Raw genomic sequence first — 25,108 nt, forward strand, 5'->3', positions numbered from 1 at the left:
CAGTTTGACGATCGGATGTTTTCGTGTGCATCCCGTCACCAGCCACAGCAGACCCGTTCTCCACAAAGCTCGGTCAGCTGCTGGAGCAGGAGTGTGCTGGACTCCTGCTGCTGCTTCTCCAGCATCCAGTGAGGCCTATTTCTTATAGCTACATTTTGCCAATGCTTTTGAGTGATTCTTGTTCAGTGCCTACAATCAACACAGCAGGACGGTGGCTCTCCCTGGCAGTGCCTCTCATTGAACCCCTTGGAGTCCTTACAGAAGCTGCTCATTAAGTCCCACGGATCATCCCAGGTCAGGGGACGGTGAGTGGCCATCCAGCACGGTGGAAGCAGGTGCAGCTGTGCCACCCACATCGGGACGCATGCTCCACTCATGGCACTCCAGGCTCACAGTGTCGCCCTTATCCGATGATCAGGCACCTCGGATGTGTCCATCAAGCTTTTAAAATTCACGAACAAAAACAAAAGATGCACTAGACCCACCCAGCGACCTCAAGGTCATGCCCTCTGTGGTTATTGGCAACTCGGGGACGCTGCCCAGCTCCCGATTCCGCTTGGCACCTGTGGACGCGGGAGCATCTATCATCAATCCTCTGCAATTCTATTTTATGATAAATACAGAAATGACCCTTAACCCACCTTTCCCTCCTTTTTGCTTTTTCCTATCGACACCTGCCCAGCACATCTGCCTCTCGGCAACCACAGAATGAACCAGAAACTTTGCTCTTCTGCTGTGCCCACAGGAAACTGAATCTCACGACAGCCTCCCATGACTGTTCTGCTAGAATCGTCAAACTTGGGGAAAAACAGGATTTGAGATGAACTTCCACGTTACAGGCAGCAAAGCCCAATGACGATGGTCTCTTTTTCAGGACAAGCATTTGGATTCCATAACACAGTCAGTCACAGACCGAGCAGGTACACCCAAGGAATAGCCCCTGCTGGCCCCACAACGGAGTTCTGGATTCTTTCCTAGTCTGTGTTTGGGAAACACATGTAACACTGTGGCACTGTGGCCTGGAGTGGGTGAGGCAGATGGCCAGCTGCCCTCCCCTCCTGAGCAAAGGGAAGTGGGTGCATGGAGGAGCCCAGAGAGCCCAGGCCCCACTTCCCCATGAGGAAAAGGACCACAGCAAAGTCTCCAAGAACCCAGCCTCAGCATCCCTGCCACTCCCCAAAGCTCCTCAGCGTGGCTGCTTGGGACCCCTCATCTGCCCCCATCTGCCATGTTCATGTGCACAAGGTCCACAACGGCAGCCAGACCACACCTGGAAAAACACACAGCAAAAGCTTCCCTAGGAACACGGGCCATGAAGGAGTTAAAGTCCTCAGGTCTATGAATACGACATTATCTTTTTTTCCTTGTTTCCTGCTAATCTGTTTAATGGGAAAGTTTCCCTCCTCACAACCCATATAAAGAATGCTTCCTTAGTTGCAGGCTTTACAAATAATTATCTAGAAATAAATAAGTACAACGATCTATTGTAAGTAAATCTGCATAAAGAAGAGTTTTCTTTTCTTCCATGAAAATCTAGCCACTTGCTGCAGTAGAATCACCACACTCCATCTGCGCACAGTGACACATCACTGCAGCCACACTCCATCTGCGCACAGTGATGCATCGCTGCAGCCACACTCCATCTGCCCACGGTGAGACATCACTGCAGCCACACTCCATCTGCCCACGGTGAGACATCACTGCAGCCACGCTCCATCTGCCCACGGTGAGACATCACTGCAGCCACGCTCCATCTGCCCACGGTGAGACATCACTGCAGCCACACTCCATCTGCCCATGGTGAGACATCACTGCAGCCACACCCCATCTGCCCACGGTGAGACATCACTGCAGCCACACCCCATCTGCCCACGGTGAGACATCACTGCAGCCACACCCCATCTGCCCATGGTGAGACATCACTGCAGCCACGCTCCATCTGCCCACGGTGACGCCTCACTGCACCCACGCTCCATCTGCCCATGGTGAGACATCACTGCGGCCACACTCCATTTGTGCACGGTGAGACATCACCACAGGGTAGAAACTCCCCCGTCTCCCATGCAGCCCCCAGCGGCCGCCATCACAGGTCTCACTGTCTCGCCGTGTGTGTGTAACCTGCTTTCTCCCGAGCTCCCACGGCTGTGGCCGCACCGCTCCGTCTCTGTCTGCGCGTGGCTGCTCTCTGTGTCTGTGCCTTCATGAGGTGATCCCCTCTTCTGCTAAGGACACAGTCACGTTGGATTGGGACCCACCCTCATGGAGTCTGACCTCCTCTTATTGACATCTGCAAAGATCCTATTTCCAAATAAGGCCAAATCCACAGGTAGCAGGGGTTAGGTTTTGACCATAACTTTCTAGAGGTCTCATTATCCCCACAGCAGGTGTCACCCAGCAATGGTTGACAGAGTGTCCACTGCACACCAGGCAGCCTGCTAGAGACATTGCATTCATTACCTTTGCCTATTTATGAATATGGGAAGGTTTTGCAAAGCGATGAATGGCATGGAAAGAGACCATGTAGGCCTTGCTAAGAAGGATGGCCTGGAGGGATGAAGAAGGACCTTTCAAGGCTTTTTGTTTGAATCAAAAGTTTTCTTTATTAAGTTATTTTACAAAGTGAGCTTGTATCAAGGCTGAGCTCTCAGCGCAGTATTTATGAGCTGCATTTCTTTCAAAACATTCTATCAAACTGACATTTCCTTAAATCAAACTGACCTTCCACAATATGGAATAAATCAGGTGGTTTAACTCTACTGACTAAAGAGTGTTTTCCCCAACCCTGAGCCAGGCGGCTTTGTCCGTGTTGCTCAGCCGCCGGCTCAGTGAAGGGTGGTCATGGAAGAGCGGGCCGCCGTCGGGCGGTGACTGATTACAATCATTTGTTGTGATGCATCGCAAATTAAAGGGACAAGCCCAGCCAAGCTGCTCCGCTCAGAGAGTGCGCGTCCCGCCTCTGCAATTACTGATGTGCTCAAAGGACCCAGGGACCACTTAAAACAAGGGGAGGACTGAGTCCACGCAAGGATGAAGCCACAGGCACAGTCCCCACACGCTTGAAGCCACAGGCACAGTCCCCACGCGCTTGACAGCGGCCCCGCAACCCGCCTGCTCCAGACACCTGTTCCAAGGGAATCTCTCCCATCCACCTGCCGCTGTGGCTCAGAACCCAGGCACAACACAAGCGCTCGGCAGAGAAATGGACCGTGCCGCCAATGCACTCAGCACTGAACCATCATTGAGGAGAGACCGGCTGCTGCTGTGGCCCCTGGGGCTGCAGCGTAAACAGTCGTGGTGGCAAAGTGGTGTCCACAATTACGTGTGTCGTCTGTGAGCACACTGGCTGTGGACGGAGGAAGCCTGTGGCTCCAGGATTGTCATTTCAGCACCGCTGCCCGTGGTCCAAGAGCCTTAGCTGAGATGCAATGGGGGTGTCCTTCGTCACCGGTCCCCAGGACCACACCTGAAGGACCTAACAATGATCCTGATGAGAAGGTTGTTAACCTGTCAAAGCATCAAGATGAAACATCACACAAGCCACTCTGAGCAGGAACCCACTAGCGACAGGGCCCTTTGATCCATGTGGAAGTGCCTAATGCCACTTTTTTGATGAGCAAAAATGGCAGCTAATAATTTAAGGCAAAAAAGGAACACAATCCAGTATGACAGTTGTTCCCCAACCAGAGGGAGTGCCCATGCGTGGTGTCCCACGAAGGCGGAGCTGGGCATGAACACAGCCATGGTCCTGCTGTCAGAGCAACCTCATTCCACGGGGTGAGCATCTCGCACCTTGGTGCGGAAGCCCAGAGCCCACGCCAACTTCTGCAACAGCCTCAGTACAGCGATGGGCGACGGCCATGGCATGGAGCACCCAGCACAGAGGTTATCTGAGGTGGCTTCACATCAGCTCACAGCAGAGGAGCGTGGGCCCAGTTCACAGATGGAGAAAACAAGGCTGGAGGAGACCAACGTGTCCAACATCACAGGTAAGTCAAGGCTGTGGGACTGAAACTCAGTCCTGTGGATACCAGCCAGGGCTGCAGGTGCTGGCTCTATTCCTGCTGTTACAGTCAGTGCACATGTGTGGGGGGCTCTGCAGTTTCCCAGGCACTGTCAGTGGCAGTGAAAGGTGACGGCGTGCTGGCAGCCCTTGCAGCCCTTGCTCACTCTCAGCACCTCCTCAGCCTTGGCACCCACTCTGGCCCTGCTTGAGGAGCCCTTCAGCTCACTGCTGCACCATGGGAGCCCCTCTGTGGGCTGGCCAAGGCCTGAGCCAGCTCCCTCTGCTTGTGGGGAGGTGTGGAGGGAGAGGCACAGGCAGGAACTGGGGCTGTGTGTGGTGCTCACGGGCCAGCACGAGTTCTGGGTGGGCGTGGGCTCGGCGGGCCCCACACTCGGAGCTGCCGGCCAGCGCTGCTGGCCCCAGGCAGTGAGGGGCTTAGCACCCGGGCCAGCAGCTGTGGAGGGTGCGCCGGTTCCCCCAGCAGTGCGGGCCCGCCAGCACTGTGCTCGAATTCTTGCTGGGCCTCAGCTGCCTCCCCATGGGGCAGGGCGCGGGACCTGCAGCCCACCATGCCTGAGCCTCCCCCTCACCATGGGTTCCTGTGCGGCCCGAACCTCCCCAACAAGCGCCGCCCCCTGCTCCGCGGTGCCCAGTCCCACTGACCGCCCAAGGGCTAAGGAGTGTGGGCTCACAGCGCAGGACTGGCGGGCAGCTCCGCCTGCGGCCCTGGTGCAGGATCCACTAGGTGAAGCCAGCTGGGCTCCTGAGTCTAGTGAGGACTTGAAGAACATTTACCTCTAGCTAAGGGATTGTAAATACACCAATCAGCACTCTGTGTCTAGCTAAGGTTTGTAAATACACCAATCAGCACTCTGTGTCTAGCTCAAGGTTTGTAAATACAACATTCAGTGCCCTGTATCTAGCTAATCTGATGGGGACTTGGAGAACATTTATATCTAGCTAAGGGACTATAAATACACCAATCAGCACTCTTGTGTCTAGCTAATGGTTTGTAAATACACCAATCAGTACTCTGTGTCTAGCTCAAGGTTTATAAATACACCAATCAGCACTCAGTGTCTAGCTCAGGGATTGTAAATGCACCAATCAGCACCCTGTCAAAAAAGACCAATCAGCTCTCTGTAAAACAGACCAATCAGCTCTCTGTAAAATGGACCAATCAGCAGGATGTAGGTGGGGCCAGATAAGGGAATAAAAGCAGCCTGCCCGAGCCAGCAGTGGCAACCCACTTGGGTCCCCGTTCACACTGTGGAAGCTTTGTTCTTCTGCTCTTTGCAGTAAATCTTGCTGCTGCTCACTCTTTGGGTCTGCACTGCCTTTATGAGCTCTAACACTCACCGCGAAGGTCTGCAGCTTCAGTCCTGAGGCCAGCGAGACCACGAACCCACCAGAAAGAAGAAAATCTGAACACGTCCAAACATTAGAAGGAACAAACTTGGGACACACCGCCTTTAAGAACTGTAACACTCACTGCAAGGGTCCGTGGCTTTATTCTTGAAGTCAGTGAGACCAAGAACCCACCAATTCCGGACACAGCAGGTCAGGGAATGGGGTGCCCTACAGAGTTTCCAGAAGGCAACCATGACAAAACCTAATAACAATTAGCTAATGACCATTCTACACACTTACACACATATGTATGTGCTCAGAAAGTGAGACACACTCAGAGACACACACTACACACAATCACTCACACACAAAGTGAGACACGGGCTCATACAGCAAGACAACACACATGCTCAGTGAGATACCACAATTCCACCAGCAGGGACCATCTCAGCAGAATGTGGCCATGCAGGGGCCTGTGCCTGCTGCTAGAGGCGATGAGGTCTCAGCCTCCAAGTACAAACCTTCCCACATACGAGGACAGAGAAACCTGGGGTGAATTCCACATCGTTCATCTAAAAAACAGGCACCCCAAGCAAGTTGGGGTTTAAGCGCATTGACTCTGGCAACCTGAACATGTGCTGGGTGTCCAAGTCCAGGGGTCAGAAGCAGCTGGAGAGCCTGGGACATGCACAGCATTCTCCTGGGGACGTCTCTCAGGACCTGTTACCCAGACGACCAAGACGAGATGCCCAGGACAGCCACAGCCCCCGGGACAGCATGGGAGGTGCATGAGGGAGCTGTGGGGCCAGAGACTGGGGTCACAGCCATGGGGGAGCCGGGGGAGCCTGGGGAGCCCAACGCTGTGAGGTTGCTTGGACACATTGGTCACGCCAGACACTGCCCCATGGTTTCCTGTCCAGCTATTTGCTGGAATCTGGCTGCTAAAAAGAGAGCCATCTACACACTGTGTCTGAGGGACGCCAAGGACTCCTTCCTCCCCAGATGCTCCTTTTTCTTCTCCTCAAGGCCTCTGTCATCTCCCACTCACCGAAGCCCTCCCTGTGCCAGTGATTTCCAGAAGCTGACTGGTGGGGGGGACATTTTCTACTTGCACGGGAGGGAAGAGAAAGGGTCACCCTCCCCGCAACAGAACTGACTCCTGGCTCAACCCCATTCTCCTCCAAGTCACAGCGTGGCTCTGTGATGACTGCGCTGGGCTGTCGGGTGTCCCTGGGGAAAGGAGTGCCAGGGCCTCCTGGGGATGGGGCACAGAGTGGCCAATTTTAAGGATGATGGATGCTTCACCTGCTTCCAAAGGGGCTGCAGGCAGTGCAGGCATAAACACTCAGCTTAATAAAGACCAAGGCTGAGAAACAAGTAATCCAGGGGAAGAAAGGCAGAAAGATGGTGCTGCATATCTGGTAATTGACTGTAATCTGGCACACTTCTGGGTGAGAGAAGCTAAGCAGGTGAGCACAAAGTCTGGGAGTGAGATTGCCGACTCGGGACGAGAGAAACGCCTGACATGGCAGTGGCTCTGATTGTCTGGTGGCAGGAACCATGCAGTTCACCAGGAACACCAACGTCCCTCCTGGCCATGGGCCCCAAGATGCACTCAGGCGTGTTCTGGCTGAGAGACTTGGCGGAGCCGCCTCAGCAGCTTCAGGTGAGTTTTCTCAACGAGTTTCTTACCTCGCACCCCTCATGAAAACCAAGGACATAAGATCATGGGGGAGTCCTGTAAGGTCTACCGAAGACTCACTCCAAAATGCAACGTGCAGAATCCTGCAGTGAGCAGGGGCATGGTTTGCGGAATATGGGCCTCCAGAAGCAGCTGTGTTCACATGGTCATCTGACCAAGTCAGAGCCAAGTCTCAGGTCAGTGCTGAAAGGGCCCTGGGCTAACGGGCTGCGGCCAGAAAGACAGTGGCTGGCGGGGCAGATGGAGCCAGCAGACCCGGGGGGAGGGCAGGGGCTGCCACCACCACACAGCCCCCACGGGTCAGACCAAGGTTTTGTATTTCACAACCAGCGGATAATGAGTTGAGTTGTTCATTAAACTGACGCTCAGAACTCTTACTCATTTTCAGAACAGTAAAGTCAAAACTCCACGAGGACCTTAAAAAAAAACATATTCTGGATTTAATTACAGATAAAAGAAATCTGACTTCTATTAAAAGAGCAGAAATTGCGTATTTAAAATGGAAATTACCCCAGAGCATGGGAATGGCACTTTCTGTCTTATTTTAGAATAAGAAATTATGTGGCCATTCAATTCTTGAAGAAAATGTTTTTAAAAGGGAAGAGGTGGATGGGCAGGACTGCATGCAAAGAGTTTCATTCAGGGAAAGATCCTGCCCTGGCTCTCTAACCTCACACAGGGACGGGCTTTCTTTCCATGCCTCAGTTTACCTATGTGTCCCACGTCCCTCTGACATGACGTTGTATGTTTCCGTTTGTTTCCTCTGAAAATCACATAATATGCTGCTTTGTTTCTCTAGCAAGGAATGGCTGTGAGCTTGGGGGTCTTGAGGCTCGGAGGCATCACAAAAAATAAGACTCCATCAGCAAGAGGGTGTGCCCCCTCTGCCTCCCTCTCGGTTCCCAACCACCAGCCTGGGATGGCACCTTCCATGAGGTGGATGAGTCCCCTCCATTCAAGGCCTTCTCTGTAAACAGCCACCCTTCTGGCTCCAGGATGAAATGAGGCTCTAAATATGGGCCCTATCCCATAGGGCTGCCAGGCTCAGGGCCAGGGCCGACAGGCACACTGACCTGCAGCGTGGCTACCCCAGGCTCTCTCTGGCAGTTTTGCCACAGAATGTGCTCTAAGCTGTGCTGCTTCCTTTCCTTCAACCACCTCCCAACTCCTCAGTATGGAAGGGCTCTGAGTGCTCAAAGGAACACAGCCTTTTCAACTGGCGTCACAAGACATTTACGAAACACCGTGGACAAATTCCAAAACCAGGCACTGTAGAGAGACAGAAAGTAGCTTCCCTACAGGAGCACGTTAACGCTAAGATCAGCTTTAGAAAACACACACCTGACACCTGAGTTGTGGTGACTCTCACCTGGTGAAGTCCCTCACGAATACATCCTTACCCAGATTGTATACTTGATGGGAAAATTAATAATGCCAAGCAGACGGCAAGCCTGGCAGGTGACCCTGGACCTCAGGATGTGACACAAAGGACTGGTCCTCGTGACTTGAGCACATCCCTGGGACATATGGGGTGGCTGAGGGCTCTGCAGAGAGAAACACTTCCTCAGTGGGGCCCTAGGCCTGTCAAGCGGGAAATAAAGATGAAATCTTAAGCAGATTTTCAATCATCTTCCTTCAATATCAGCAAATCCCACAAAAATTACAGTAGGGAGTAGTTATAGGTTGAAAGGTTAGAGCTGGGGAGAAAAACAGGCTATATTTTCCTGTTTTCGTGAAATTTCTCTTCTTACACCTGGCAGCTAAGCAGCCTGCTGCTGTAGTTACTGTTCATGTTACTATGGCCACAGGAGGGCTGAGGTGTGTTAGATGGGTGGAGGGCAAGGGAAGAGTTGAGATGCAATTCTTATTTCCACGTATGTGATAATGCTATTGCAGTGCTTTTCAGCGAAGCCTCCTCCTGCATCCAGGGTGTCTCCTGATGCAGAGGGGCCGTTTCCAATGCCTTGCAGTCCTCTACCTTCCCTGCCGCTGCTCCAGCCAGCAGGCATTTGCTGAGTGCCTACTGTGGAGGAGCTCCCAGCTGGCAGGGGGCAGGGGTTTGTCTTCAGGAGCTCTTGGACTGCAGCTGTGAGTGGTACTCGGCTCCAGTGCCATTGAGGTCCCTGGGGGCTGCTCCCAATGGCTTGCTGGCCTTGCCTCCAGGACATGTTCTGAACCTCTGGGGTGGGGCCCAAGAGTCTGCATTTTTAACGACCTCCAGCTGATGCTCAGGGGCCCCGTTTGCAGAACTGCTGTTCTACAATCTTGAGAAAAGGTTTCTGTAACGGGCTGGAGAGTGAATGTTGGAGGCTTTGTGGGCCAGGCAGTCTCCACTGTGACCACGCAGCTCTACCTGTGGGGAAAGCTGCCAGAGACAAGGCGTGAAGGAGTGAGCGAGTGACAGAGTGAGTGAGTGAGCACTGTTCCCACCAGGCTTTCTTCCCAGAGCAGCACACCGGGCCGGGCCAGGCCGCGGGCAGCACACCCGGTCGGGTCAGGCTGTGCCACGGGCAGCACACCGGGTTGGGTCAGGCTGGCCCACGGGCAGCACACTGGGTCAGGCCGGGCCATGGACAGCACACTGGGTCAGGTCAGGCCGGGCCACGGGCAACACACCGGGGCAGGCTGGGTCATAGTGTGCTTAGAATTTGGTGAGGCGGCAGGGTCGGGGCAGACAGGGTGGGGTCTGAGGACAGCCGCTGAGGCTCTTCCTGTGGGGTGGCATGGACCTTGCAGCTGGGAGATGGCGGGACCGGGTATGGGGAAAGGAGGGAGGAAGGTAGGCATGCTGGGCTGGAGGAGAGCTGAGCCAGGGTGGGCACCAGGACTTGGTGGGGGTCTAGGCTGTGCAGTCCCAGGGGAAGAACGGCCCATGCCAGCGGCCCTGACTGAGCAGAGCAGGCCAGAGCGTGGGGACTTCATCCCTCACTGTCCCTGTCACTCCTTCAACATGAAGGAGAAAGCCATGAAACGATGCAGGTGACTGTCTGATCAGGCCCACCGGGTGCTGAGCTTGCTGTCCCCGTGGGGTGCTCATGCTCATGGTAGCCGAGGGTACAGTGCAGCGCACAGGAGGCCCAGGCCACAGCTCCCACGCCAGGACCATTAGGGACCCAGTGCAGTGGCTGGACTGCAGCTGGGGCAGGAGCTGCTGGGGAGGTGGGTGCCCAGCACCACCTTTGCACTCGGCACCACCTTTGCACTCAGCAGAACAGAGGCCGCATCCTCAGGGAAGCATGGGCCTGCATTGGTACGGCTTCATTTTAAAAATGCATCGTCAAACCCCGCAAACCACTGGAACCGGGTGCCTATTGAATGTGAGCACTCAGCCCAAATCATCACTGTGAACTAAGGTATCTACACCTGCTTCATTCTAAACAGAAATGCAGATCTCTCTAAGCAGGAAGCACCTTAAGCTCCTGCCACCAGCACTCATTGGGGGATGTCATTTTGGTCGGTCAAGGGCTGTGAAGCTGATGGGATTTTCGATTTGTACCATTTTATACCACACGAGGAAATTGTGTAATTACTTTTGCCCATGACTTCTCATTCTTAACTGGCTTTCTCATGGCTTACAACTGTAATAAGACAAGGTGTTGATAGAGTGCAAACTGTCTTTAAATTTAAAAGGTCTAATTGTACATCCACCTTTAATCAGTGCTAAAATATCAACACAGATTGAAACTTCCCTTCCCAAGCTGCCTGCCAGAGGATGTGATAACCTTGCTGCCGACACCGTCTTCACGTGCTCTCTGTAAGCCGTGGGCTTTGCATCATATGAATCATTGCATCTCGTTAGTGAAGCGGCCTCGTCTTGACACTGAAAACAGTCCAGTGAGGAGTGAGCAGCACTGCAAGATGTCTTAGTGCCGGACACGGTGGGTCTTATCAGCTCAAGATCCTCTCCCATTCTTTTTAAACAACATTTTTAGAGATAGGGTTGCGCTCTATCACCCAAGCTCAGGGGCAGTGGCATGGTTGTGACCATGGTTGTGACAGATCACTGCAGCCTGGAACTCCTGGGCTCAAGAGATCCTCCCACCTCAACCTCCTGTGTGGGACTTACAGGTACACCACCACGCTTGGCTAAATTTTTAAATATTTTTGTGGAGATGGGGTCTCACTATGTTGCCCAGCCTGGTCTCAAACTCCTGGTAAGTGATGCTCCTGCCTTGGCCTCCCAAAGTGCTGGGATGACAGGCATGGCCACCAGGCCCCCACCTTCTCCATTCTTCACCCCCCAAAGTGCTGAGATGACAGGCTCGGCCGCCACGCCCCACCTCCTCCATTCTTAACCCCCAAAGTGCTGGGATGACAGGCATGGCCACCACGCCCCCACCTTCTCCATTCTTAACCCCCCAAAGTGCTGAGATGACAGGCTCGGCCGCCACGCCCCACCTCCTCCATTCTTAACCCCCAAAGTGCTGGGATGACAGGCATGGCCACCATGCCCCACCTCCTCCATTCTTTACCCACGATTGTTGCTATTCTTCTAACCCCATGACATCTTACTGTCCGCTTGTAGCCAAGTAAAGAACACTACTGAAAAGAGAGTACTTCATGAGGATTTGCCATGGCATCGTTCCCACTCCAGGCATTCGTGGGATGCCCAGGCACGCAAGGCCAATGGACATTTTGAGTGAGCAATGGCAACCAACAACTTATAAACTGCTCAGACTTTACATTTTGCTCTCACATCAAATTATTCCCACTTCATTTGATCTGAATGCAGCGTTGCGGAGTGTAACTATTGGCCCTAGCTGACAGAGAAGGCACCCTGAGGTTTGAAAACAGTCAATGAGTCGTCCAAAGTCACAAAACAAGCAAGTAGCTAGGAGGGTGCTATGAACTCAAGTTCTGAACTCCAAGCTCCTGTTTTTCCTTCTTCTATTTTGCCAACCTCAGGTGCCATGAAGTGGCACAGAACATCCAGGCAGGGCTGGAGAGGCTGATACCTGACCTAGATTGGTGCCTAATCCATGGGGCACTGCACTATGGCCAACACAGCAGACATCCAAAAGCAGGGACTGACCTAGAGTAAGGAGGCTCCATTGCCCTCAGCTTCACTAGGTAAGCAGCCAACTGCTGTGGAGGTGCTCATGGTGATGGAGGCGCTCATGGTGATGGAGGCGCTCATGGTGATGGAGGTGCTTGTGGTGATGGAGGTGCCCGTGGTGGTGGAGGTGCCCGTGGTGATGGAGGTGCCCGTGGTGGTGGAGATGCTCGTCGTACGGAGGTGCTCGTGGTGGTGGAGGTGCCCGTGGTGGTGGAAGTGCCCATGGTGGAGGTGCCCGTGGTGGTGGAGGTGCCCGTGGTGGTGGAGGTGCCCGTGGTGATGGAGGTGCCCGTGGTGGTGGAGGTGCCCATGGTGATGGAGGTGCCTGTGGTGGTGGAGGTGCTCGTCGTACGGAGGTGCTCGTGGTGGTGGAGGTGCCCGTGGTGATGGAGGTGCCCGTGGTGGTGGAGGTGCCCGTGGTGATGGAGGTGCCCGTGGTGGTGGAGATGCTCGTCATACAGAGGTGCTCGTGGTGGTGGAGGTGCCCGTGGTGGAGGTGCCCGTGGTGATGGAGGTGCCCGTGGTGTGGAGGTGCTCATGTAGGATCTAAATGCCATTCAGTTGAACCCTTTTGGTTCTGCTGACCAGCGTGCACTTAACCCACTCATCCTCACCCAAGGACTCTTGTCCAATAATGCAAATACCTAGAATGCTGTCCTGGCCGATAAGTCCGAGGCCTGGTGGTGTGCAGTGCCCTCCTTATTAAGAACGATTACAGGGCCAGGGGACTCAGCTGCCAGCCTTGCCGTGTGAATCATCAGGTAAATTTTCAAGAATGGGCCTTCAGAGCTTTGGCATTCCCGTGCTGGGAGGAAAAGTGCAAAGAATCAGACGCAAGGCCTGAGAGCCCAGGGGCCTTGGGCGGGTGTTGACCAGGTAAGACCTGCCTGTGACAAGCGTCCCCAGCAGACAAGCTTCTGAGCAATTGTTTCCCAAGTGCTGAATAGCCTCATGCTGGTCCCAAGTGCTCAGGGACCCCTCCCTACCCATCCCAGGCAGCTCTCGGACTTCATTGAACCTCCCCTGCCTTCCAACCAAGAGCTGCTTCTCCCGAGTCCTGGTGTCAGGAGGAACTTTCCTGGGCTCACCAAGGTGACTCTGTGTTAGTTTGATCAACTGTGCACTCACAGGGGACACCAACTGCCAAGGGGTTTGTGCCACACACTCCAGCTGCTATGTAGCCCTGTAGGGTCCCCAAAGCACAAGGAGACAACAAGGGAGAGCTTCAGATGCCAACGGGCTGGCGGAACAGAATTTTTTAAATAATTGAGCCCTTCAGAGTCTCTCAAAAGTCATAATATTTGGACAATTCATGTCTCCAGACCTGAGCTTGTCCCAAGGGGCCCATAGGCATGGCAGAGCAGGAGAAACCCTCTGCCCTGCCCAAGATGGCCCAGGCTGGTGACCTGGTGCAGCTGCAGGGCAGGACTCCTGGGCCGACCACCAGGGACCGAGGGCAGTGGCTCGGCTGTAGCTGAGGCAGGATCTGCTGGGGAGGTGGGTGCCCAGCACCATCTTTGCACTCTGCATCACCTTTGCACTCAGCACCACCTTTGCACTCAGCACCATCTTTGCACTCAGAACCATCTCTGCTCCTCTGCCCTTACTGCTTCTGTCGAGTTGCCATGGGAATTGGTATTGGTAGAAGAACTCCCAAGAAGTGGCTTCTGGCAGACATCGGCTTCCCCTCAGCTCAGAGACAGCCTGTGAGCCACAGCTGCAGGAGGAAGGAGCGTGGTGGGCACCTGTGTGCTGGCTGGAAGTTGTGTCTCCAGGTGCCCAGGGGAGGGTGTGGGCCCATGCGTTGGCTTCAGGGCCGCACTGGCCTCTCCCTGCAGGCTCCAAGTGCACCTTCCTCGGGCACCCCTTGCTTTCCTCCTTCAGGTCTCAAAGCAATGCCCTGCCAAGCTGCCCTGCAGCACACAGCCCTGAGTTAAAATGAGCCACTTTCTGCTCCGGTATAAAGACACTACCCTTTCTATGCGGAGATGAGGCCACTTCCTACTAAGATATGAAGACACTGCCCTTTCTATTCAGAGGTGAGGGAAAGAGTGGAAACAGCATTCGCTTATGGACAAAGAGCAAAAGAAAAGGCTGTGAAAACAGGCACGGCAGCCTCACATCATGGAAGGACCAGGCTTCAACACAGCAAAACAGAGAGCGAAGTGGACAGCAGGCTCCTCCAGCAAAACCTGAGGCCTCGTCCCCCAGGCCCACAGCCCAGCGGCATCTTCCCCAGCAGACGCGGCTCCCCTGGGACTCCCCTCCAGCACAGCTCATCTCCAGTGGGCTAGGGCGGCTACCACAGGAGGACATACGTGTCCTGGCCACGGCCGCCAGCCGTCCTGCCGTCCTCCCGTCAGTCTCTAACCCCACGGGGCCTGGGGCAGTGAAGACAGAAACCCATGTGCGGGGAAGAGTAATACTTGGGAAACTCAGCGACGCCCACAACGTGCTCCATGACCGTTAAACAGTCAGCAAAACCCCCTCCTGCACATCCAGGGTACAGGGCCTTCTGCTGGATTTCACCTGCCCCGGCAGCCGACTGCACCGGCATCACAGTCTCCTGCCGACGATCCCTCTGCTGGGAGGCTGGGCGTTCCGTGGAGAGAACGGCTGAGACCCCCTCGGCAGCCTCCCAGGCATCAGAGGGCGCAGGGAGGTGGTGGTGATTCACTGTGTTTCTAACAGGTCCTCTGGCCATGGAAGCCTCCTGCACATGTGAAAGCCTACAGAGAATCCCATGCACTTCAAAACTCTCACTCATGTTTTTCAGAAGCGGGTTTTACAAGTTTTGGCATGAAAAGGTCTTAGCGGCATTTCTATGGGTGTTTATCTAGGCTGCTCCCAAACCCCAGCCAACTAGGGGTGAGCTCCCGTGGCCACCTGTGACAGTCAGCCCCTCGCAGTGGACGTGCCGACGTGGCTCCCGAGGTGGAGGGGAAGCTGGAGGCCCTGGGGGCTCTTCTCCCTGATCAGGGTGTGAATTCTAAATGAACGTGAAAGTGAGGATGAAATGGAACCTGCTCTCCCCAGCAGTGAGTTGGAGGGGGGCCAGGTGCTCCCCAGCAGTGAGTCAGAGAGGACCAGGCAGCACCCTCTGCCAGCAGGATCAGCATTGCTCGTTCATTTGCAGGTGAGAACGAGCTGCTCCCATGAACGGTATTTCCAGTGCATAAACCCCCTCTGTATAAAAATAAACACAGAAAAGTGGCTGCTGAGCAACACAGTTTCCTAGCCCTTCATTTAGCAGCAACGCTGAGTGTCCCCCAAGTGCGGCTCCTGGAGTTCCACGCTGGTAGCCCTGTCAATGATGGCGATGCAATTATTTTCTACCACAGCGTTGTCTGCGCTCAGGGTAAAGCCATGATGAAGGCGGCTTTCAGGACTTGTAATTACAGAGCCATGGGTGGCCTCTGTCCTCGCAGCCGGGAAGGTCAGCACAGGTCCTGGGTGCTGCCAGCCCCGAGCTCCACTCCTGCAAACACTTGTCAAAATGCCAGAAGTAATTACCTGGCTGTTCAGAATGGAGTCATGGGGTGCAGCTCCTACCATCTCCGATTCCCTAAAGCCTCCATCCAAACCGAAACTTGTTTACAACCTCCTGGGGCTGCAGCCACAGGGTACCTGCTCTTCGGCAGCAGAACCTTGCCATAGTCCTTACCAATGTTCCTGTCTGCTGGTCTCTCCGGCAGCCCAGGGGAGGCGCTCCCATGCAGGTGGGAGTTCTTGTTCCATGTCCAGCCCACGTGGCCCTGGACACAAGCTGGGGCTGGTTCACACACTGCAGGCCCCCTCCCCGCCCCCAACGCAGCAGGTCCAGCAGGAGACGGGCACTGAGCCTGCGGGGCCCACTGTGCAGGCCCCACCAGCACCACCAGCCCACCCTTCCCACGCCGCGCCCTCCACTCCTTCATCTTTTTCTCCTAGAGGCTCCTCTTTTTAGTTACTCCTCATCGTCTGTGTCTGTGCCGTGAGTCAGGGACATTCTAAGAGCAGGAGGAGAGCGCGGTGCTTCCCTCTGAGCATCTCCCTCGCCCACTCTGGGTGACACCTCAGCCAGGCGAGCTGTGGGATCCTCAACCTCATGGCTGCGGAGCAGCAGGATGAGCACGAGCCCCACGCCAGCCACAGCCGGAGCCCAGGAGCCCCCAGCCTGCGTTGATCCTGGCGGCAGCTCAGCTCCATGGAGGACGTGACACAGCGGCCGACATGACACAGCGGCCCACGTGCAGCGGAACCTGGAGCCGGGCTGCCCAGGCCACACCTCCAGTCTCATTGCCCTGGCACTGTTTCCTCAGCTGCACCCTGGAGGTCTGGCGAAGGGGAGCGCTGGGATCCCCGTGCCTGGAAGACCCTTGAGGAGAGTGCAGGTCCTTGGAGAGTCACTTTCATCAGTTTGACAGGTGTCTCATTCACCTGCACATGGAGGCAATTTTCTCAGCAAGTGGCTGTTTTGAACATTTCCAAAGCATCCTCCTTCATTTCTAATAAGAGTGCAACTTCCCTTCCACACTCACGGCTCAGGAGTTCCTCTTGTCTTGCTCCAATCTCTTAATCATGAGGGTGCTACCGGAGCACGGATGGGCTTCGGGCCCCACCAGTGCACAGCTCCACCCGGCCTGGCCTCCCTGGGGAGTGGGTGTGTGGGAGCATGGATGGCTTTAGGCCCCACTGCTGGTGACCAGCGTGCAGCTCCACCCGGCGTGGGCTCCCTGGGGAGCTGGTGTGCGGGAGTCAGATGAGGAACGTCTGCCGCTTGTGGACCAATGCTGCAGCAGCAAGGCACCCCTCCCCCTCCCCCGGGGCCAACCTGCCTGTGTCCACCTCAGCGGAGCTGATTCCATCAGCTGCAGCGAAACTCAGGCCCAAGTCCTTCTTAGTGGCTGCTGAAGATGAAGTTCCCACACTATGAAGTCCGATTCTGAATTCCACCTTGCCAGCCTCTTACTGGCATGTCCTTGGCACACTGGACCCCACATCCAGGCTGCACCATTCTCATTCCTCTCACCTTCAGTCCCTGAGACCCACACTAGTCCCCGTGCTCTGCCCAAAGGCCAGCTTCTCTGTGGAGCCTCATCCAAGCCCTGCCCTGCCCTCCCCGATGTGCCATCCACTGCCCCTAAGAACTCCCGTCTGAACAGCCCTGGCACCGGGGTGGGGGGAGCTTCTGGAGGGCAGGGCCACTGACTTCCAGAGTGATATCACCTTAGGAAGGTGTGCTGCATTGCCCAAGACAGAATCCGCACAGAGCGGACCAGACTGTGAAGCACCGATGCCTGCCTGGGGTCGATAGTTAAGGCTGGCTGGATTGTAAGTATGTGTTATAAAGGAATTCACTTCACTGTGCCATTACGCTTTTCAAAATAAACACGTTTGTCTGCTTTATGAGAGGCCAGAAGCCTGGGCAGCCCTTGCTCCAGCAGAGAGGCCTGTGACTAACGCAGAACGCTGCGGGCTATGGGGTCCAGGCATCGGCACAGAGTCCAGTTCTGAGCCGGGATTCAAGAGAGGCTCACAAGAGAGGAGGGGAGCCTCTTCCTCCATGTGGACCCGCTACATATGAGACGTGAAACACAGACAGCAGCACAGCAGACACGACCCTGTTCTGACACTCACCAGCTTCACAAAGATGCCGAACAGGCAGAAGCAGGAGGACGTCACGGAAAGTCACCGTACCTCTGAATACAGAGGCGCTGCTACTGAAATGACACGGGGCGCCTCTCCAACAGGCTGAAAGAAACAATGGCAGCTGAATGCCGTGTCTTAGAGGCTGTCAGGTGGAGGATGCTGAGGTCAAAGGGGGAAACTGCTCAGGACAGGAGCCCCCCATGAGCCTCACCCCACCATTCAGGGTCAGCACAGGAGCCCCCTATGAGCCACACCCCCACCACACAGGGCTGAGTGCCAGAGACACACCCTCCGTGGCACCCGAGAGGGAATGTTTGAAGAAACAGCCTGAACTCGGCCTGAAGGAAACGGCCGAGCATGGGAGGGGATTCCTGGCAATAAGCTTATAAACCACAGGCAGCCCCACAGGCCACCAGGTGGGGGTCTCTGCAGACTGGGAGCCAGCAAAAGCAAACACTGTTTCTAAAGGATGATGAATTTCCTTTTCTTTGAAAGGAGCAATACAAAAATTGATCAGAAATATACTATTTAAGAAGAAACTACCAAGGAAATGAAGAATAAAAAGGATTTTTCTCTTCTGCCAGTTCAACTATGTGACTGAGCCACGGAGATTAAAAGTAGCTACCAGTCATTTCTATGTACTTTGTGGTAGAGTAAGTGCCTCCTTGAGCAAAACCCACTTATTTTTAATATTCACTAATACCCTGTGCTCATACCCAAGGTCATAAATTAGCAGAATTCCCGGGAAAGCATTGCCTACGATAAAGAAGAGACTCTGAATAATGAAAAGCAGCTGCCCTTCTCATTCGGCATCAATACCACGTGACGTTTGATGGGGACTAATGTAGGATTAACTACACGCCTATTCATTAGGTTTTGTATCATTTTGTATAAAATTAGCAAAATGAATGCCCTTTGAATTCTACCGCCAGGGTGATCTCCCTGCATTAATAGCAGCAGCCTCAGGTCCTCAGGCCCTTGAGGGAACCAGATGCCAGCAGCCACTGGGCTTCCAGGCAGCTGGCAGGTGGCAGGTGCAGGCAGCACCCAGCACTCCCAGTAATTTCAACAGCAGGCTCTTGAGTTCCGTATGTTGGTAACACAGGCACCACCACACGTCCTTCCAAAGGGGTCCGCCCATCACCACAGGGCGTTTGTGATGACACTATTAGGATTCCACATCATCTTTTAAAACAGAAACCATAAGAAACTCCTTTTGAATTTGAAATTCTTCCCTGCTATCATGTCAGCCTGTCTACGTCTCACCTGAAACTCAGTAAGAGGCTCCTCTTCACCGTGCTAAGCATTCTCCCAAGGCCAATGGGCCAGTCACTGTGCTAAGCGCTCTCCCGAGGCTGATGGGCCAGTCGCTGTGCTAAGCACTCTCCCAAGGCCAATGGGCGAGTCACCAGTCACCAACCGTGCTAAGCGCTCTCCTGAGGTCGATGGGCCAGTCACCACACATGGGCATGTCCACTGCCTAACTGCAAGATCTTCACGGTCACAAAATTCTTTTTTATAATCTCTTGGGTTTTTTTGTTTCTTTGTTTGTCTTTGAGACAGGGTCTCCCTCTGTGGCCCAGGCTGGAGTCCAGTGATGCAATCTTGGCTCACTGCAACCTCTGCCTCTTGGGTTCAAGTGATTCTCCCACCTCAGCCTCCCAAGTAGCTGAGGTTTGCGCCACCACACCCAGCTAATTTTTTTGTATTTTTAGTAGAGATGGGGTTTCACCATATTGGTCAGTCTGGTCTTGAACTCCCAACCTCAAGTGACCCGCCCACCTTGGCCTCCTAAAAAGCTGGGTTTACAGGTGTGAGCCACTGCACCCGGCCAATCTGTTTCTTATATAGCATCAGGCACGTTAATGACACCATAGAATTATTCAAAATATTTCTTTAAAAATCATGCATGAATGTAAGCAATTTTGCACACGTTCAAGAAGCAAGAAACATTCTGACTCACACAGCCCCAGGAGTTAACATGGAGGCACTGGTGCAAGTTAGCAAATTCAGGTGTTTAGAAAGTTGTCAATATGAGACTCAAATATACATTTCCTATGTGGCTCCCCCTTGGTGCAGCACTTCGATAAAGAACATGAACACATTTGAAATGACCAAGAAACTAGCTTTCAAATAATCAACCTCATTTTCTCTAGAGAGCCATAAAATAAATCAAAGGTCCTTGTCTGTGAGTATATTGTTATGATTTTTAAAAATATAACAAGATTGCCATTCCTAGCATCCTTGAGGTCCTGCAAACCTAATTCCAGTGGCATTGCTCCCCAGTACTGGAGAAACTGCCAATTATGGAATAATTATCAATGCATTTCTGCATAATACCTGATCACGGATTTGGTCTTAAATATCTCCAATAATCACTTCTAACAGGGAACTAGAGCAAGCGAAACAGATGCCATGGAGGGAGGGAGCTCTGGCAGCCACGAGGCACTGAAGCCGTTGTTGGGACCCCCCATTCCTCTTGTGTGGGAGTGTTTGGTATGGATCCCACTGACTTTTCGCGCTGGGACCGCACTGGACCGCCCAGCTGGAGTGAGGATGCTGGTCTGCTTTTCTGAGTTGCACCCCAGCTCCACAAGCCTCACAGCAAAGTATGGCAACAAAGTGATACTGGGGACTCAAGTCTCCACAAACCTTAAAGCAGACTGCAGAAGTTTAGTACAACTTTGCAAAGCACTGTATTTCAACCAGAAATTCTCAGCCCCCTAAATCACCACCTTGAGCAAAGGAGTTACTGAGGGCACGAGGATATCCCATAAGCAAAACCCGCAGCAGCCAAAACAGATAGGACCAGCAATTCGCTCCATCCCTTAGAACATGGTGGCTACTTCACACCTTGATTACTCTCACTGGAAAAAGAAACTTCAAGTTTACAGGGTGCCAGTACAGTGACGCCTCAATCAACAAGAACTAAGTATTGAAAACCCGAAATAAACCAGAGTATTTTGCTGCATTTTACACTGGGAAAAAAAGACACAAATCTAAGCCAAAAAAAAAAAGTTCATAGATTTAGCAATATGAAGGACTGGCTAAAACCAAGTGTCATTTCCCGCTGTGTCTGGGTCAGTGCGTTCCGTCCCGTCTTATCAATGATTACGGAACGGGAGCGCCCTGCCTGCGGAACGGCCCTAATGCACTGAAAACCATCAGGCTGAGGTTCTGTTATGCTTCCTGTATTTTTCTTACTAGGCAGGAAGATTAAACAATATACTCTACAAGAGTTTTCAACAAGTTAAAAAAAAAAAAAAGGCAGGTTGAGGAAAATGCAACATTGTGTCCACCACCCCATTCTGTTCTTCAAGACTCTGGAGAGTAAAGCTTTGTGTTTTTCACTCAATGACAATTATTAATCATATAACAAAGATTACTCAAGCTCTATCTGTAAGTACATCTCAAAAATGTGTGATTCGCAATGCCCAGAACCCTGGGCTCTAAACAGTGAAACCGTCTGGAAGTCGGCTGGTTTTTACTGAAACCTCCCAGATACTTTGTGGTGTCTCTGCCCACCGCAGTCGGGAGCAGGGCCGGTGTGTGCTCCTGGTCTGGTACAAAATGAAAAACCTCAAAGAAAATTGCACGTGCTCTGCACACACTGGGATTACTACAAACACCAAATCTTGCTTTTCCAAAAGCCGGATTTGTTCTCAGTCACTTGCAGCCTGTGTCTCCTGCCTTCTATCTGAGCCAGTTCCACACATCAGGGCAGCCCAGTCCCTCTCCACACAGTGAAATCCCAGATGGTGCCCACGGACAGCCACATTGCCCTGTGACTGCCCCTCGTCCCCTCACTGCACACCAGATTTCCACGGAAACTGAGACCTTCCTCTGGGTTGCCCCATGTGGGTAGTGTGAGTCTCTCTCTGCCCTGGCTGTGCGTGTGTGTGTGTGTGCGCGTGTACGTGTGTGCAGAAACAGCCTCACCTGTGGCCTTCTCCACATCCTCAGTGGTCACGTTTTGGACATTGGCGCTCACTTTGAAGGTCACTGCTGGTCCGAGAACCCTGAAAGGGATAATTTAAAATAAGTTCATAACGAAGTCTATGCACCACACTGCTTTTCTGAAAACGACATGGAAAACACTGGTGTGTTTTTAAAAACGCAAACATCCAAGGCCGCTGTGGCTCCAGGCGTCGACTCCACCGGACATCGGTTTTCCTTCACACCATGACCTTTGTTTCCATTTGCCAGGAATTCCGTTTTTGGGCTTTGCTTTTCCAAAACACACATCACAGTGTAATATGCTATCCTAAAAAATTCACATCAACCTCCGAACCCAGCAACAGCAAGCAGATATTCTTGCTAGAGAAAAAGAAAACTTGTTATTGAAATAGATTTTAGTCTTTGGTCCCCAAGGGAGATGTATGAATCTAGAGCAGAGAGGAAAGAGACTAGTATTTTTTAAACTCTTTTGACAGGAACCATTTAAAAAACTACCAAAGTCATTAAGAACTACTCTGTATAAAAACAACTGGCAGGGAATTGCCAGACAGGAATTATCAAAATTGTGTGAAGCTTTTTAAATGCTATGTCAACCACAATTTTGAAAAAATACCTTACTTTTTAAACCATTTAATTCATCTGAAGACCCCATATGCAGTAGAAACTGATTATTGTGCCTACAGCCATCTCAAAATGAATTAGGAATCCAGGGTCCATTCCCAAAGACAGACAGACTGACCCCATGTCCACAGAGGACAGCCACAGATAGCTCTTCCTGGAACAGACCCCTTAAATGTCTTCTAAGAAGTAAATCCCCGGAACAGACAGGAAATGCGAAGAGGACCCAATTTAGGTGGGAGAGGGCAGCTAAGACTGTTGCTTCCTGGTCCCTGGGAGGTGCCTGCACTGACATCTAAGCTGTGAAACTGGGTACCATGTAGCCCAGGGTCCCTTGCTGTCCCCACTGCAGCCACACACCCTCCACCACAGGCTCATCCCAAGGCAGCATATGACACCGAGGCTGTGGATATTGCACCCAAAATCCTTTCAACCTCACATGTATTTTTGATTCAGATATCTCTGCTCATGATACCTTAGTCCCAACCTCTGGTCTTCCTCCTTGGGATTTTTGCTCATTCTCCCAGCCAGGGCCAGCTCCTCCACGTGCAAGCCCTTGGTGAAGGGGACTGTCATGCCATTATGAGGCAGCACAATTACCATCCTAACACCATGGCTGAATGTTCCATGTGGAAGTCTTAGCATCACTTTGAACTCAACAAGGTCTCCCTTGAATCAGCGCCTGCTCTGAGGAGCAAACAGCATTCTAACCTTACAGATATTCCCTTTGGCTTCCTTATGCCAGGAATATCCAGCTAATCACCAAATTCTGCGGAAACCCTTGGAAAATGCACCATGTCCACCACTGTCTCTTGGTTCCTACTGTGATCTTCTAGTCTAAGCCTGTGCCCTGTCACAGCAGAGCTGAGTGACTTCCTGCGTCCAGCTCTACTGCATGCAAAATGTCCTTGGAAGCCGCCTCCAGGGATGACCATGGAGCAGGAGCTGGTGTCTTCTCGAGCCCAGGCCCCAGGCCTGTCTACGGTGCCTCGGCTGGGCCCTCTGCTGGTCCCCACTATGGGCCCTCGGAAAGGAGGAGGCCACTCCCTCCCTGGACTGCAGCTCTCCTGCCAACGATATTCCACTCGCTCATGAGTGCTGAGTTCTACCCCCTCTCAAAGCCCTACTCCCGAGTGAGCACTGTGAGAGTGGCCGATTCTCCCTGTCTCCACAGTCTTCCAGAAGGGCCCTGGGTGCCTGATATTTAGTGCTCAAATGGCACACCAGACGTTTTATAGATGTTTTCCTTCTTCCCGAGCAGAGGATGGGCTCTTTGAGGCATGCATGATGGTTTCTGCCACGGCCTCACCCACGCAGGAGGTGATCAATTCATATTTGTGACCGATTCAACATTTTGGTTGAATGGTTTTCTAAAATTAAGAGAAAGTCCTCATTAACACAAGCAGCACTCATGTACCCCCGAAACAACGCTGAGGACAGAGAGCTCAGCCACAGGGCTTCAAGCTTACACACGGCATGTGTGAAACTGTGAATCTCGACCACATCTGAAGATTCCCTGACAGATGGGACTGGAATTTCCTAAACCTAATTTTTCCCTCACGTGCTGAAAGTTTTCTCTAAAGGCTATGAGGAGGTTCTTGGTTCCTCAGAGTCCAAAGACCCAGACCCCTATGCTATGAAGAAGCATGTGACCCATACGTGGCCCCGTATTTCACGTGGGGGCCGCAGGAGAGGCCCACACAGCCCGTGTCCTTCCTTGCACGCAAGCCGAGCGTCACCATCGCGTGGGGCTGTGGTCATCACCAGGGAGTGCTCCTGACACCCTCGGGGTACATCTCGCAGGCGGTGAGCACCCGGTGACCATCGCCGTCAGCCCCAGCGAGACCCAGGTGCCTGCGGCCACGGTGCACTGAGCCCTGGCTCTGGCCCCTGTGCTCTCAGGAACCCTGCGGGAGGACGGGGCATGAGGAGCCGTCTCCGGAGGAGACTCAGAGAGGGGGTAACACGACCCCAACTGCGTAACCTTCCCTAACTTGAATACGTGCAGGCTCTTCCCTAAAACCCATAGTGGCTGCTCTGACGTGGGAAGAAGTCTCTATCCCGAGGCCCCACTACAGGTCTAACTCCATGAGTCACTGTTCTGTGGCCCTCCTGGGCCCTTCCGCTGGGCCTCAGTTTACTCAGCTGTCGAGTGTGGCAAGGCCTACAGGTCCTCTTGGACTTGCTCTGGTCTAGGAGACCCTGGTTTTCAATAAACTCTGGTGGCCAGGCCCAGCGGGTCTACAGTAAACAGGGGCAACACTGGGGGCTCCAGAGCTGAGCTGCTGGCTCTGCCCCCAGCACCATCAGCAGCAGAGATCCCTCCCCACAAGAAGAACTTGCCCTGGCATTTGTTACCAACCCCACCCGCCACCCCCCCTCCCCCCACCCGCCACGTCTGCTGTGCAGGTGGCAGATGGCTGAGTGCTGTGTGGTCCAGGTGAGAGGCTTCTGGGGAGGGAGTGAGGTCAGCCTTCCCACTAACTTCTTTCTAACCAGGGAGCCTTGGTTGTCTCTGCCATCTTGTTTAGCTTTCTGTCTCTTTAGACATTTGGGGAAAATTGAATAAATCCCATGTGCATATTGTCAGCATCAAAAGGGGAATTTCTGTACTAATCAGGAAATAAAAAGTAAAACAGAGATGCCTAGAGCCCTGCAGAGTCTCTTAGGAGCAAGTATTGCACCTAATATTACAGCTCTCAGGGAGAAAACACCCACGACGCCCATCCACACCCATGACACTCATCCACACCCTCGACGCCCATCCACACCCACGACGCCCATCCACACC

At 53.2% G+C, this 25,108-nt stretch overlaps 1 protein-coding gene across 9 annotated transcripts in view; it reads right to left on the bottom strand.

The window, feature by feature from the left end:
• PTPRN2 (protein tyrosine phosphatase receptor type N2) overlaps positions 1-25,108 on the bottom strand; it is a 1,079,664-nt gene that overhangs the window by 558,460 nt on the left and 496,096 nt on the right. For all 9 annotated transcript variants that reach the window (XM_034965368.3, XM_055115580.2, XM_034965369.3 and 6 more), the window contains one exon: positions 21,682-21,761. In XM_034965368.3, coding sequence (XP_034821259.1) covers positions 21,682-21,761 — 80 coding nt within the window. The remainder of the gene's footprint in view (positions 1-21,681; positions 21,762-25,108) is intronic.

Source organism: Pan paniscus, chromosome 6 (genome assembly GCF_029289425.2).
Source record: "Pan paniscus chromosome 6, NHGRI_mPanPan1-v2.0_pri, whole genome shotgun sequence".
NCBI lineage: Eukaryota > Metazoa > Chordata > Mammalia > Primates > Hominidae > Pan > Pan paniscus.